This window comes from Schistocerca serialis, chromosome 6 (assembly GCF_023864345.2).
Source record: "Schistocerca serialis cubense isolate TAMUIC-IGC-003099 chromosome 6, iqSchSeri2.2, whole genome shotgun sequence".
Lineage (NCBI taxonomy): Eukaryota > Metazoa > Arthropoda > Insecta > Orthoptera > Acrididae > Schistocerca > Schistocerca serialis.
In genome coordinates, this window is record NC_064643.1 from 368,779,213 (window position 1) to 368,795,816 (window position 16,604).

The window sequence follows — 16,604 nt, forward strand, 5'->3', positions numbered from 1 at the left end:
GCAACTTCAATCAGTTGAGTTTCTAATATTTTTTGTCTCTTTTATTCCAGAGTCATGAGAGAACTGAACGCGTTCGTCGCACCTCTGCTCTTTTTACAGTGCTTCAAAAACATGATGATCCTGTGCTTGGTGGCGTTCTTGGCATCAATGGTTAGTATCTGTAACACTTTTAGACCTGTACAGTTAGTGTTGTGAACGCCATGCAGCTCAGTATCACAAATTAACCAGTGCGACATTACCTCTTTAGAGACGTCTTCATGCAATGTAAGGCCTGGTATTCTGTAGCTGTCAGTATCATAGTGGTATACAAAACTCATTAGGCAATAACAGCCTCAACAAGTAGAATTCAATGGTGATAATGTCTCGCAAAATACGTACTTTTGGTGTATCGTTTGCGTAAATAAAATATTTTTCCAGAGAGTCAGTGACTAATTTTTTATTTTCCAATTTTTTTTGTAGTCGTTGCATGTTTCAAGTACGCACCCTCACAGTCAAGTGGATTCACATCATGTTCTGTCGGCCTGCGTAGCTGCGTGGTAACGTGCTTGCCTCGCACGCATTGGGCCCGGGTTCGATTCCCGACAGGGTTGGAAATTTTCTCCGCTCGTGGACTGGGTGTTGTGCTGTCATTATGATTTCAGCCTTATCATCGGCCACAAGTCGCCCAACGTGGCGCCGACTGAAATACAATTTGCACTTAGGCGACCGAACCCGGACGGGACCTCCCGGCTAACAATGCCATACGCTCATTTCATTTACATCATGTTCTATTCAAATGTAGCTGTTTCTTTAACTGTCTGCACATTTCCATAGGAAATGATTATAACTGCAATCATAGTTGTTGATTCCAGGATAAGGAAAACGAAATAGGTTTGTAGACGCCTTACTTTCTATTTGAACATGGAACAGGATCCCAGGTGTCACGCGAATAAAAAACTAAAGAGAATACACGAGCCGATGCACACAGTACACATGTTATATAAAGGATGAATATTAAGTAAGGGACAAAGTTGTTGATCCTGACAGTAAAAGGAACAGAAAAATTCATATCCAGACAGTCAGGTGGATGGAGTATTTTTACTTCTGAAAAGCATTTTATTCACTATCACATTTCTGATTTTTGAAAGTACCCTCATGTGGTGGTTCAAGCGACTGGATTGAGGATTTCTTCTTAGGAAGGACGCAGCACGTTATTTTGGAAAGGGAGTCATCGACAAATGTAGAGATAGCTCCAGGTGTGCCCCTAATAAGTGTATTCCGACTTTTGCTGTTCATTATGTACATTAGTGACCTTGCACACAATACTGATGGTAATCTCCGAACTTTCGCATATGGCGCAGTTATCTATAGTGAATTACTGTCTGAAAGAAAGTGGAAAATTTTCAGTCGGACCTTGGTAAGATTTCAAAGTGGTACAAAGATTGGCGAATTTCTTTGAAGGAACAGTGTAAAATTGTGCACTTCACAAAACGAGAAATCCTGGTATCCTATGGCTACAATACCACCGAGCCACAAATGGAATCGGTCAACTCATAAAAATACTTGGATGTAGTAATTTTTAGGATAATGAAATGGAACGACCACATAGGTACATTTTCAGGTAAAGCAAGTGAACGGAGACTGCTTACAAAACTCTTGTGCGACCCATCCTAGAACACTGCGCAGATGTATGGGACCTGTGTGAAGTAGGGCTAACGGGGGTACTGAATGTATACAGAGAAAGGCAGTTCCAATGCTCGCAGGATTGTTTAAGTATTGAGAAAGTGTCACGGAGAAGCTGAAGAAACTGAACAAGCATACGCTTGATGACGAAAGCTATCCCGAGGAAATGTACTTATAAATTTTCAAAAACAAACTTTAAGTGATGAATATAGGATATGGTACAAACCCCTCCGTATCGCTCAGCTACACAAGAACCTATCGAAAATCCTTAGTGAATCTTTGAATGTACGGGTCAGTAACGATTTAGCATCAATGGTTGGGCAAGGATTATTGGCGACCACCTACATGGAGCAGTTGCTTTTTACGTTGTCTTAATAGACACACATGTGTGGTATTCTAGTAGAATATTCTTCCTCTTCTGCTGGTAACGCACCTTTAGAAATACTACAGATAATGTGGCTGATGCATAATGGAACAACAGAATGAGATTTTCACTCCGCAGCGGAGTGTGCGCTGATATGAAACTTCCTGGCAGATTAAAACTGTGTGCCGGACCGAGACTCGAACTTTCTTTCAAGAGCGCTATTCCTGCATGGTTCGCAGGAGAGCTTCTGTAAATTTTGGAAGGTAGGAGACGAGGTACTGGCGGAAGTAAAACTGTGAGGACGGGGCGTGAGTCGTGCTTGGGTAGCTCAGTTGGTAGAGCACTTGCCCGCGAAAGGCAAAGGTCCCGAGTTCGAGTCTCGGTCCGGCTCACAGTTTTAATCTGCCAGGAAGTTTCATATCAGCGCACACTCCGCTCTAGAGTGAAAATCTCATTCTGGAAACATCCCCTAATCTGTGGCTAAGCCATGTCTCCGCAATACCCTTTCTTTCAGGAGTGCTAGTCCTGCATGGTTCGCAGGAGAGCTTCTGTAAAGTTTGGAAGGTAGGAGACGAGGTACTGCCAGAAGTAAAGCTGTGGGGACGGGGCGTGAGTCGTGCTTGGGTAGCTCAGCTGGTAGAGAGAGCACTTGCGCGCGATAGGCAAAGGTCCCGAGTTCGAGTCTCGGTCCGACACACAGTTTTAATCTGCCAGGAAGTTTCTAACTTCATCACTGTTCGTCAGCACCTCAACAACACCTTCTCCAAGAGATGGGTGGTATGAGAAGCTTATTGCGCCTTGTTACCTCGGTCACCGGACTGTGCCGAGTTTTACTTGGGGTGCACATGAAAGGCGTTGTGTATGCTGAAGATATTGTTGCTGCACAGACGCTTTAACAGCCAGTGTAACCTGTGCTGCTATTCCGCTGTAGCCTGGAGCATTATGCGTTGTGTGAACGATTGTTTGCATCCCATGATGGCTACTTTAAACATCTTCCGTAACGCAGAAGAAATTAATATCATGTAATGAGGAAAGTTAATATAGCATTATTAACTCACTTAATGCAGACTCACTTTCCATTTCCTAAAATATGTTGACACGAAATATTTGGTCCTTTTCCTGCTAGGATTCACCTTCTGAAGTTTGTCCCTTTACATAATATTCACTCTGTATAAATACCATTAGAGACAGTATATCTGAACTCTAGGTCGAAGTGATTTAACCTGTGGATCATACGTTAAAGTCAATAAATGTATTTTTCCTTGTCTGTAGGGACCGATTGTCGGAGAAGTGGTTATTTGACTCAGATTTCAGTCAGAAGAGTAATTTAAAGAGCCTGTGAGAGCCTCAGCAGAAACCTGGGAATGCAGGGCGATGATGAGTTCTTCCTCAAATCCAAGCATAGTATTTTGCCCAGGAATGCTTGCAGCGTAGTGTTCATACACTATGTGATCAAACGTATCCGGACACCTGGCTGAAAATGACCTTCAAGTTCGTGGCGCCCTCCATCGGTAATGCTGGAATTCAATATGATATTGGCCCACCCTAAGCCTTGATGAAAGTTTCCACTCTCGAAGGCCTACGTTCAGTCAGGTGCTAGAAGGTTACTTGGGCAACAGCAGCCCATTCTTCACCAATTGCTGCACTGAGGGGAGGTATCGATGTCGGTCGGTGAGGCCTGGCACGAAGTCGGCGTTAAGAAACATGCCAAAGCTGTTCTATAGGACTCAGGTCAGGACTCTGTGCAGGCTAGTCCATTACAGGGATGTTATTGTCGTGTAATCACTCCGCCACAGCCCGTGCATTATGATAAGTGCTCTACCGTGTTGAAAGATGCAGTCGCCATCCCCGAATTGCTCTTGAACAGTGGGAAGCAACAAGATGCTTGAAACATCAAGGTTGGCCTCTGCTGTGATAGTGCCACGCAAAACAACCAGGGGTGCAAGTCCCCTCCATGAAAAACATGACCACACCATAACACCACCGTCTCCGAATTTTACTGTTTGCACTTCATACGCTGGCAGATGATGTTCGCCGGGCATTCGCCATACCCACACCCTCCCCTCGGATTGCCACATTGTGTACCGTAATTCGTCACTGCACACAACGTTTTTCCACTGCTCAGTTGTCCAAGCGCGGCGTCGTTTGGCATTTTCCGGCGTGATGTGTGGCCTATGAGCAGCCGCTCGACCACGAAATCCAAGTTTTCTCACCTCTCTCCTAACTGTCGTAGTACTTGTAATGGAATTCCTGTGTGATGGTCCGGGTAGATGTATGCTTATTACACATTACGACCCTCTTCAACTGCCGGCCGGAGTGGCCGAGCGGTTAAAGGCGCTACAGTCTGGAACCGCACGACCACTACGGTCGCAGGTTCGAATCCTGCCTCGGGCATGGATGTGTGTGATGTCCTTAGGTTAGTTAGGTTTAAGTAGTTCTAAGTTCTAGGGTACTTATGACCACAGCCGTTGAGTCCCATAGTGCTCAGAGCCATTTGAACCTCTTCAACTGTCGGCGGTCTCTGTCAACCAACAGACGATGTCGACCTGTACGCTTTTGTGCTGTACGCGTCCCTTCACGTTTTCATTTCACTATCACATCGAAAACAGTTGACGTAGGGGTGTTTAGGAGTGTGGAAATCTCGCGTACAGACCTATGACACAAGGGACACGCAATCACCTGACCACATTCGAAGTCCGTGATGTTCCACGGATTGCCCCATTCTGCTCCTTCACGATGTCTAATGACTACTGACTGATATGGAGCACCTGGCAGTAGGCGGCAGCATAATGCACCTAACATGAAAAACGTATGTTTCTGGGGGTATCCGGATTCTCACATTATGCATCAACTGATAAGGTGTAACGCCTTTAGTATTTTTAAATGCGATTCAGTTCTCGAATCGCTTAGTGCCAATGGAATCAAAAAATGTTTCATAAGAGAAAATTCAATTAGCCATGAGAAATACACTCACTGGACAAAATCTTAGTCACCGCCTTAAGAGAGCACGCTGCTCACTTTGGAGCGCTGCAGATGGTGTTGACCTGATGCCCGATGGTCGTGTAACCCTCTACCGTTGAAGTAAGTCATGCCAATGAATCAGTGTGTCTATGCCAGTTGGCAGTATTGAATCAGCGTAGTAAGATGTGTAGTCAGGGCAGAATGGTAGCCTTTTACTATCCTGTCTAGTCATTCCCATGGCGATGTAAAGAGTGAAGTTGCCCCATTCATTATTGTATCAATGTGGACCCTTCAACGTCTCGGTAAAGAACAGTGTGCCGCTCATAGACGCATAACTCAGCATATGAGTAGTGGTCGTAAACAGATCCTATCAAGGGCTCCCATGCCTTTGGGCAAGATCCCCCCCCTCCCCCCTCCCCACAGCTCTCAGGGAAAGCAAAGAATATAGGTTATTCGGGTGTTTTTCTTCCAAGAAAACTATTTAAATGTCAGTATTAACATGGTATAATCTGAAGAATTTTTGTGGCTACTTACAAGTCACCACTCGCCTTCCAAAATATTAAAAATACGCCATACCCCCAGGTCTAGCTCCCCCCCTCCCCCCCCCCCCCCCCCCCCGGCCACCGACAAACTATCGTATGAAGGGCATTGGATCCTACCCCGTAGCGACCGGTGACGCGTATCACGTCTTGTCAGTCATAATCGGTTTCAAACGCAACAAGAATTGGTGATGTCAGTGAACGCAGGTACAACTCAGCCAGTTTTCGTGCGAACATTGAGGAGGGAACTGCACGCAACGGAAATTTGAAGTCCGGTGCATCGCAAGAGGCCATTGCTCACAGCAGTACAGAAAAATACACGTCTTCTACGGGCCAATAATACTGAAACTGGTCGATAACTGACTGGCGACGTGTCGCCTAGTCCGTCGAACAGTGATTTTGCCTCTTTTTCAAACAGAACAAGGCGGTGAGGGTAGACGAAGACCAAATGATATGTTTAACCCGCAGTGTTTGGAAGTTTTGAGGCCAGAGCTACTTCCATAATATTTTGAATTCATACCGTTCCTGGGGCCCACTCATTACCGTGTACATAAACATAATGTTTATTTCAACAGTCTCGATGACTAATTGGTGCCCTTGGACACTGGAGTCTTTCAGGTTGACAACAACCATGTTGAGAGTGCTGCGTGCATGTGATCTTCGTTTGATCAACACCCAAGCACCCAATCACACCACAGTTGACCCCCTGAATCATGCCGTAGAAGCCTGTAGACGAGGTCTGGGACTGCTTGGAACAGCGGTGAAACGTAGCAATGAACAGCCCCCAACTTGGCAGCTCTGTGGAACCCAATGATTGAAGGGTGGCTTCAACTGTTTATAGCATATCACAAGAAACACGAAAAACCACAAAGAAAATTCAGTCTGCCACTGCTCTTTATTTGATGGATGATGGATTAAGGAAGCGAAGTGATGCAGTAGTTAAGACACTGGAATCACATTTAGGAGGAAATGAGTTGAAATGCCCGTCCAGATTTCGGGCCGGCCGAAGTGGCCGTGCGGTTAAAGGCGCTGCAGTCTGGAACCGCAAGACCGCTACGGTCGCAGGTTCGAATCCTGCCTCGGGCATGGATATTTGTGATGTCCTTAGGTTAGTTAGGTTTAACTAGTTCTAAGTTCTAGGGGACTAATGACCTCAGCAGTTGAGTCCCATAGTGCTCAGAGCCATTTGAACCATTTGAACCAGATTTCGGATTACCATGATTTCATTTCAAAAGTCCAAGCCTAGTTTCATAGCTCATCCCAGTTATATGGATGCAAATGCTCCGTCTCCAATGACTTCATCGTCGACAGGACGGGAAACACAAACCTTCCTTATTTATTTCCGCGTAGTGGACTGGGTGCTCACTGTTGATACGTGAGACGTTTGTCTTCATGACATCCTGGTGATGGTCGCACGTCTTTTGTCCTTAGAGTGTAGTTGACGATCAAGACTAAAAAGTCACATCACTCTGTGAAAAACCAAGCTTCATGTCCACATTTGTTTCGTCTTTCATGTGCTTAATCTCAAAGAGGCGTTAGAGTTTCAGTTTTTATCGAACATTTGTGACATCCACAGCAAGTCGTATGTATGTTACAGGCAGGCGCGAGTGACCTCCTGGAGCTATCGGGCTTAATGCTGTACTTCATGGCCGCCTGCCAACAGTTATTCTTCTACTGTTGGTGCTGCGAGGAGCTCACTTACTTGGTAAGACTTCGCTGGACTCTTTTCACAAGAATGGCTCTGATAACTGGAAGAACCAACACCTTCTACAGTATCACAATTTGTCCCAAAGATTATAAAAAAACATGAAACAAGTTAATTAATTGTTTTTGACCATTACTAGCTACCTGAAGTATGGAGAAGGTGTGTACATACAAGTTATTCCGCGATCAGTCCCAGAGGACCACTGTGTGCTAAATGAACGCTGTGCCATCCTCTGCCAAATGTCATTATTTGGATACGATTAGGAGGCGCATGACGCCAACGTACTAATCTCCTGGCAGTCGCCAGTTTTCCAGGTGGTGCGGCCGCTACTTCTCGACTGACTCCACCCCTTTGTAGTCCACAAACCAAGGAAGAGCTGAGGCCATCCTCGGTTTCTTGCGGCGGATTGCCAATCTGATGAAAGCAGCTTGTATCGCACGCGGCTTGCGGTCTATGCTCACTGTTTGTTATCCGGCCGTTGTGGCCGAGCGGTTCTAAGCACTTCAGTCCGGAACCGTGTTTCTGCTACGGTCGCAGGTTCGAATACTGCCTCGGACATGGATGTGTGTGATGTCCTTAGGTTAGTCAGGTTTAAGTAGTTATAAGTCTAGGGAACTGATGACTTCACATGTTAAGTCCCATAGTGCTCAGAGCCATTTGAATCACTGTTTGTTGCATCGTACCCAGAGTACGAACTAAGCGAGAATAAGCGTAAGGAGAGCAATTAAACAAGTGTTATACGACTTTGAAAGTAACATTTTGCCATCCGATCTGACTAAAGACCCTAAGAAGTTTTGATCTTACGTTAAATATGTACATGGCTCTCTTATTTCACTCAGTTGGCAATACCGGCACCGAAATGGAAGATAACAGAGAGGAAACCGAAATGCTGAATTCAGTCTTCCGAAGTTATTTCACAGCGGAAGATCATCAGTCATCGTATTAACATCGAAATGACAAATACTTAGATAAGTGATCGCATATTAGAATAGTAACTACAATCGCTTAGTAGTAGAAAATCATCAAAGCCAGATGAGATACCCGTAAGATTCTACAGAAATTATGGGAAAGAATTTGCATCCCTTCCAGCAGCAGTTTATCGTAGGTCGCTGGAGCAACGAAACGTACCTAGCGCCTGGAAAAAGCACTATAATTTATCTTGGGTTGTCGGGTGTTCTGCCGGATATCAGCGTCGTACTTGCACGATATTTCGGTCACGTAGCTCGAGACCTTCATCAGGTGCGACCTGAGTCTCAGGTCGCACCTGATGAAGGTCTCGAGCTACGTGACCGAAATATCGTGCAAGTACGACGCTGATATCCGGCAGAACACTCGACAACCCAAGATGTCATTAGATCGCCGGGAAAGCCTGAAGAGTTACACTACAATTCCAGTTTTCTGGACGATCGTAGGACAGATACAATTAATTATAGGCCAATGTCGCTGACTTCCCTCAATTGTAGCATCATGGAACGTGTTTTATGCTGATAAAAATCAGTTTGGATTCCGCATATAGAGGTATTGCGAGTCTCAGCTCGCTCTGTTCCACCATGAGTTCCACAGTGCTATAGAAATCAGCGCTCACGTTTAAGCAGTGTTCCCACACATCAGGAAGGAATTTGACACCGTGCAGTACCGCTGTTTAGTGAAGAAAATAAGAGGTTGCCTAGTATCAGACCAGATTTTCGACTGGGTTCAAGGCTTCCTTGCAGAGAGAACCCAATACGTCGCTCGTAAAGGAACAAAATCGACAGACGTAAAGGTAAATTCGGGAGTACCCCAAGGAACTGTGGTAGAACCGTTACTGCTTGTAATATATACAAATGATGTAATAGAAAATATCAGAAGGTTCTTAGATGATGCATTTGTATACAAGAAGGTAACAATATCAGAACACTGTGGCGCTTTGTAATAGGACCTGCAGCGGATTGACGAAAGGTGCACGGATTGGCAGTTGATCCTGAACATACATGAACATAACATATTGTGCATTCATAGGAAAACAAATCCATTACTTACAATTACGCTATTGATACCAAATTGCTGCAGACAGAACCTACGATAAAATATCTAGGAGTAACCATCCCGAGAGACCTTCAGTGAAACGACCACAGTAATCAAATAGTAGGAAAACCAATGCTAGACTGAGATTCACAGGCATAATCTTATGGAAATGTAACTCATCCATGAACGAGGTGGCTTACAAAACACTTGTTCGACTAAATCTTACGCACTGCTTATCGCTATGGGACCCTTACCATGTACGACTATACAAGATATAAAAAAAAGACCCAATGAAGAGAAGTGCATTTCGTCACAGGGTCGTTTGCTCGGTGTGAAACTTTTGGCTTAGATTAGTGTGCATAAGAACCACCTGTAAACATTATAGAAATGTCTATATTGGTAATTCAGGGAGAGCTGTGGTAGTTAGGTCATCAGAACACAAGAGAAGCTGGAGACTACGAAAGACAGATTCAACCTTTGCAGAATATTGTTAAATAGAAAATCACCCATACGACGCACATTGTGGCTTTTACACTGATTCAAATTAGTGGAATGCAGAGATTGTTGAAGGAAAAAGGAATAACGAATAAAAGGTGAACTGAAACAGGGGATGTTGCTACACACTAGTGAAATCAAGGAATCAACACAGTAAAACTTCTACTCCCACACATTTATTTTCACAACGTCCATTTACAGTGAAGAAGTTATGTATCGGCTGCAGAGGGCAGCACGATCTACAGTCTTAGCACAACACCAACAGATAGCGCAAGAGTATTTATTCCGCAACATCCTCCCCACCCTGGTCCATCTCGAGGGGGATGACCAGCTGGGCCAGTCGGTAGATCTTCGTACCATCTGGCTGGCGGAGGACGATGCACCGTATTTTATTGTCTCTGCCGTGCTGCACTTCTTCCACCACAGCCCTCTTCCACAAGTGCTGTGGTTTGCTGTCTTCTTGGAACAGAACAACCTCTCCAATTCTCTGATTCCCTTGTGAAGGATATCCCTTCACCTCATGGTAGTGTCTTAGCAGCAGCAGGTATTCAGTCTTCAACCTAAATGTCCTCATTGATCTTTTGTCTTAGTCGGAATTCCTTGCAAGGCAGCTTCTAGATGCTGGCTCTGGCCCACATGGAATTGTTGTTGATTTCCTACCATTTAGAAAGTGGGCTGGCGTCAATGGAGTATCGCTCTCTCCTTGAGTGATGGGTCGTGAGTTTATTGCAGCTTCTATGCTGATCAAGGTGGTGTTCAGACTCTCTTCATCCATCTGGGAGCGACCAAGAACTTCCCTCAAACAGTTCTTGACATAGCCTACCATGCGTTCCCTCCAGCCTCCCCACCATGCCGCACATGGTGGTGTGATTTTCCAACTGATTCCATGGTGGGCACAGCAGAGCTGTATGTCAGTATGCTGAATGGTTTTGAAAAGCTCTGGCAGTTATGAGTTGGCTGTATGGAACGTTGTAGCTTTGTCTGAGTAGACAGTGGTCGTATCAGTGGCATGTTCAATATGAATGGCCGTGTTGTGGCACATGTGACTTCTTTGTATGACCCTGTATGACTTCTTTGTCTGATGTCCAGATTTTACATATAATGGTCCACCAAAATCGATGCCTGCTACTGCAAATGGTCTTGAAGGCTGAACTCTGTCCAGTGGTACTAGAGTCTCCATCTCCTCATAGCGGTGACTGTGTATTATCTTGCATGGTAGGCAAGAGTGAAAAACTCTCCAAACAGCTTGTCATCCTTGCAGAATCCAAAATTCTTCTCGCAGGTCCCCTAACACAATCCATACACCGAGATGATGCAGTCTTACATATGTGTGTCTGATGAGAAGCTCAGTGAAATCGTGACGTCCATCCAATATAATTGGATGTTTCTCTGAGTGTGACAGTGCAGCACATTGCAGCCTATGACCAAGTCGAAGGATGCCAACAGATATAAAAGGACTGTATCGAGTATTCTTTGATTCCTTGGGCAATTGTTCTCCCTTATGCTGTGCAGACAGTTCAACAGTAAATAGTTCCTCTTGAATTCTTCTGCTTCAGTAGGTGCGTGCATTTTGTAATTCCAAAGCACTCAAACTGCTACAGATTTTTTTTTATTTCTTGTTTTGCTGATAAATCGAAATACAAAGGCTGTTATATGCAGTACTCGCCAGTATGAACTAAACCTTGCTATGTCCAGTAGTGGTTCAGTGATGGTGATCAGTGTGATATTTGCTCTCGTTTTGGCTTCTGGTATTGATGGAGGTTGGGCTGGGATGTCCAGTGGCCAGAACCGCTTGTCTTCTGAAAGCCATGGTGGACCACACCACCAGATATCAAGAGTGACTAGCAGGTTTGCTTCTAGTCCCCCTATGAGATGATCTGCAGGATTATGGCTTCCTGGACAGTGCCTCCATTGGCTGGGTGTGGTTTATATCAATATCTCTGTCACTTGATTACAAATCAAGGTTTTTCTTTTGTTTGGATCACTCCTTACCCATTCCAAAGTGACTGTCAGGTCACTCCACAAGGTAGCTCTGCTTGCATCAAACCGTGTTTCCTGGCAAATGTAATGAAGGAGTTGTGATCCACCAATGCAGCAAGTAAATCCAACCTAGGTATAGTTACCTTCTTGACAGGAGCCAGTCTGTTGTTGCTACAGACAATGCACACAGTGTATACAGTTTCGGTAGCTGTCCTTATATACTAAACAGCGCAGTAGGCTCTTTCAGATGCATCACAGAAGACATGCACCTCTTCAAAGCCATCTGTGCCCATCACCCCTATCAATCTACGAAAATGCAACGATGACAAGTAATGAAGCTTTGAGATCCATTAATGCCAACGAAATGCAAGATTTGTGGGCAAACATGCAGCACCCCTCAGCTATGTGTCTCGGAAAATTAGCTTTGAAACGATCCCAACAGGAGTGAACACATCAAGGGAGTCATAAAACTAAGTGGTTGCTAGAACATTTCTCTTGGTAACCAGTTTGTTCATTAGATCTTCAGATATCTTCTTGTAGTCACTGCAGGCAGAGTCATTTTCCGTGTTCCAATTAATTCCTAAAACTTGGGCCGTGGACTTTGTTTCAAGCCCTTTGACATCCAATATTGCCTTCAGATCATTTGAATTAGTCACCCATTTGGACAATGGAAGATTTATCTGCTGGAAGAGCTCTGTCAATTCATGATAAATAGTTGCAGCGGTGTCACTATCTCTAACACTCCCCACGAAATAGTCCATGAATACTGAGTTGTTTACAAGTCCTGGAGCTTGTGGATATTTTTCACTACTTAGTGCTGCTAGCTCCCTTATGGCAGTTGACAAAAGGAATGGGCTTGGTGCAAGTCAAAATGGCAAACGATTGAAGTGATGGTCTTGTAGGCACCATTTCCAGCTTGTTCAATACGATACCAAAAGAGCCTCGTGAGGTCTCTGTCCTCTTCATTCAACGTTAACTGCAGGGAAGCTTGGCCCATATCACACACTAATCCCAATGGAAGTGTGCGGAATCGTAATAAGGTTGTCAGAATATCCGGAAGTAAATTTCGTCCTTTTTCGAGGGTATCATTCAGCGACAGAGGCTCTGGGTCATGTGAGAATGTATCGAAGACTATTCTGTACTTCACACTTCCACTGCTGCGTTTCTTCACGATGTGGTGTGGCAGGTAGAATGTGTTTCCAGCAGTACAGTCCTCAGGTGCTACCTCTAACTAATCCTTCTTAATATATTTTGACATGATCTCATGGTAAATGACCTTCAACTCTTCATTCCCTTGTAGCTTGTTTAATAAGGCGCGCTTCAGCAGTTTTGCAGTTGCAGGAGAAAAGTGTATCCTTTCTTCGAGGTAGGGATACAACTCTGCAGCCATAGTCCACATAGTATGACTCTCAGAATTCTTGACAAATAGGGTGGTCCATGGGTGTTAATGCTCTCTCATGATGTTCTCTTATCCCGATTGCTCCAGGTCCCAAAATCGGTGCACTGACTCATCAGACATATCAGTGAAGCCTCCCTGAATAAAGTTGATGGTTGCTCTGCTCACAATGGTTCTAGACCTGTTTCCACAGAGAACTTACCCGAAGATTGTTGGGAGGAGAAGAAATGATGGTGATATCTTGACTGATCGTTCCAAAGTCACGATTCTCCAGTAATAATCAGGTTCCATTCAGGATCTCAATAGGTAAATCTTCAGTGTCTCCTTTAGGATCTGCTAGCGGTGTACCCCCTCATGTCCATATTTCCTACATCTTGTGGCACTGATGGTTGCAGTGAAAAATTATTTGTGCTTTCAAAGGCAGTCACTGATACACCATGTCATCAAAAGTATCTGGACACTTGGCTGAATATTACTTATAAGTTCGCGGCGCCCTCCATTGGTAATACTGGAATTCATTATTGTGTTGGCCCAACCTTAGACTTGATGACAGCTTCCACTCTCGCAGGCATACGTTCAGTCAGGTGCTGGAAGGTTGCTTGGGGAATTGCAGCCCTTTCTTCACAGAGTACTGCACTGAGAAGAGATCGATGTCGGTCGGTGAGGTCTGGCATGAAGTCGACATTCCAAAACATCCCAAAGGTGTTCTATAGGATCAGGTCAGGACTCTGCGCAGGCCAGTCCATTACGGGGATGTTACTGTCGTGTAACCACTCCGCCACAGGCTATGCATTATGAACAGATGCTCGATCGTGTTGAAAGATGCAATCGTCATCCACACATTGCTCTTCAACAGTGGAAAGCAAGAAGGTGCTTAAAACATCAATGTAGGCCTGTGTTGTGATTATTATTTATTTATTTATCGTATGGCAATACAGACACATAAGAAACAAACAGACAAATCACTAATATAACAATATAACCAACATTACTAATATAACAAAGTTTACGGATTACAAACAAACATCAAGTCTATTACTATAATATATCGACTCTGGAGTTGCGAGTAGGAAGTCGTCGGGGCTCCCATTATAGGCTCTTCTGGAACACTCTTCAACAATGTGGCTGATGGTCTGACTTTCTCCGCAGTCACACTGAGGGGATGGTATTTTACCCCATTTATACAGGGAGTGAGCACATCTGCCATGACGAGTTCTAATCCTATTTAGAGTGGTGTGTTGTGATATTGCCATGCAAAACAAAACGGGGTGCAAGCCCCCTCCATGAAAAGCACGACCACGCCATAACACCACCACATCCGAATTTTACTGTTGGCGCTACACACTCGGGCAGATGACGTTCACTGGGAATTCGCCATACCCACACCCTGCCATTAAATCGCCACACGGTGTACCGTTATTCGTCACTTCACACAACCTTTTATCGCTGTTCAATCGTCCAATGTTTACGCTCCTTACATCAAGCGAGGCGTCGTTTGGCATTTACCGGCGTGTTGTGTGGCTCATGAGCAGACGTTCGACTGTGAAATCAACTCCCGCCTAACTGTTACAGTACTTGTAGTGGATCGTGGTGCAGTTTGCAACTCCTGTGTGATATTCTGGATAGATGTCTGCCTATTACACAATACGACCCTTTTCAACTGTCGGCAGTCTTTGTCAGTCATCAGACGAGGTTGGCCTGTATGCTTTTGTGGTGTATGTGTCCCTTCACGTTTCCACTTCACTATCACATCGGAAGTAGTAGACCTAGGGCTTTTTAAGAGTGTGAAAATCTCGCGTACTGACGTGTGACAAGTGACACCCAATGACCCAATCACCTGACCACGTTTGAAGTCCGTGAGTTCCGTGAAGCATCCCATTCTGCTCTCTCACGGTGACTAATGACTACTGAGGTCGCTGATATGGAGTACCGGGCAGTAGGTGGCAGCACAATGCACCTAATGTGAAAAAATATGTTTTTGGGGGTGTCTGGATACTTTTGAACACATAGTGTATGTGGGAATAGGTGGAGCACCCCATCATATTAAACTACTCCTTCCTCCTTGAGAGGGATGAACTGTAAGTGGATTCGAAAGTTGTTATCTCCAGAGTAGTGCTTCCAATGACAGTTGGAGAAATTCAGTCAGTGAATGGTGAATGAAACTCGACTGACTCCCTGTGTCCAGGATGGCACGTGTCTGTTTGCTCTTACCAGTTGGTCCTACGATATTCACACAAGCAGTCTGCAGGTATGTGAAGTTAGAAGTCATAGTTTCAATTTTATATACTGTTGTGGTATGGCTACTACTGATGGAAACGTAATGCTCATCCTCAAATTTCGCACAGGACGCCTTTTCCGTTTGAAACACCGATTTTTGTTGTAGCCATGTCGAAGGCATAGGAAGCAACGGTTCATTGTCTTGAGGGCGTCTATTCTTGCCTGCAAACTTGCAATTTTTGGCAGTCTTGGCCCAGTGCCCTCTTTTGTCAAACTACACACAAACATTTTTCGTTTCTTCTTCTTGTCCCCCTTCGTTTTAACCTTTACATGGAAGGCAGATGCTGTTGGTAGGTACATAATTTTCGTGTGGAGCAGTATCTCCACGAAGTTTTCGTGTGTTGATAGCTCCTTTCACCTCTTTGTTTAGGAACTTCATAAGGTGTGTGAGGTTCCCTTCTTCAATCTTTCGCCTTCGGGCATGCACTAGCCAATTTTTGCAAATTTCTTCAGGAAAGGCTCGAAGAAGTTTGGGTGCAAGCACTCTCCCATAAGAGTCCACTTTTTCTCCTAGTGCTCGTAGTGCTTGGATGTGCTTATGGCACTCAATGTAGGTGGAATTGAGAGCCTCTGGACTGCCTGAAGTCCAAGTGTTAAGATTCTCCACGAAAGCCAGGTGACTTTGGATAATTCTGTTCTCATCCCCATATTCGGATTTCAAAATTTGCTTAGTCTGCTCATATTTGTCAGCTGTAACAGCAATGCCATCGACCAAGTCCTTAGGTTCCCCATCAAGATAACAGTGGAGGAATACATGCTTGTTAATAGTTGATACCACTGGATTCTCATCTATGGAAGCTGTGAACTGCTCCCAAAATCGAGGTCAAGCTTCTATGTCCCCTAAGAATGGGTGCAGTTTGATAGGCAATTAAAAACGTACATAAAAGCGTGTTGTTGAGCCGCTGACGTCGCATTTCTGTCCCCTGAGCTTGCTCCTCCTAGAAGGCCTTTCGCCTTTCGGAGGGCGCGTTTGCATTTATCAGTATATTCCTCACAAGCTGCTGTGTCGGCTTCGTTTTCAGAGTCATCCAGCAAGTCCTGTATTGTATCGTTGAGTCTGGCCCATTCTTCCAATATTTCCTGTAGGCGTTCCTGGAAGTGTTGGAATCCTTCCGTTGCTGTAGAACGCCGGCCGCTGTGGCCGAGCGGTTCTAGGCGCTTCGGTCGCGGGTTGAAATCCTGCCTCGGGCATAGATGCGTGTGATGTCCTTAGGTTAGTTA

The 16,604-nt window shown here is 44.8% G+C and overlaps 1 protein-coding gene across 1 annotated transcript in view; it reads left to right on the forward strand.

Annotated features, from left to right (window-relative positions):
• LOC126484876 (uncharacterized) overlaps positions 1-16,604 on the forward strand; it is a 199,396-nt gene that overhangs the window by 44,765 nt on the left and 138,027 nt on the right. The window contains exons 4-5 of the mRNA XM_050108472.1: positions 51-150; positions 7,124-7,231. Coding sequence (XP_049964429.1) covers positions 51-150; positions 7,124-7,231 — 208 coding nt within the window. The remainder of the gene's footprint in view (positions 1-50; positions 151-7,123; positions 7,232-16,604) is intronic.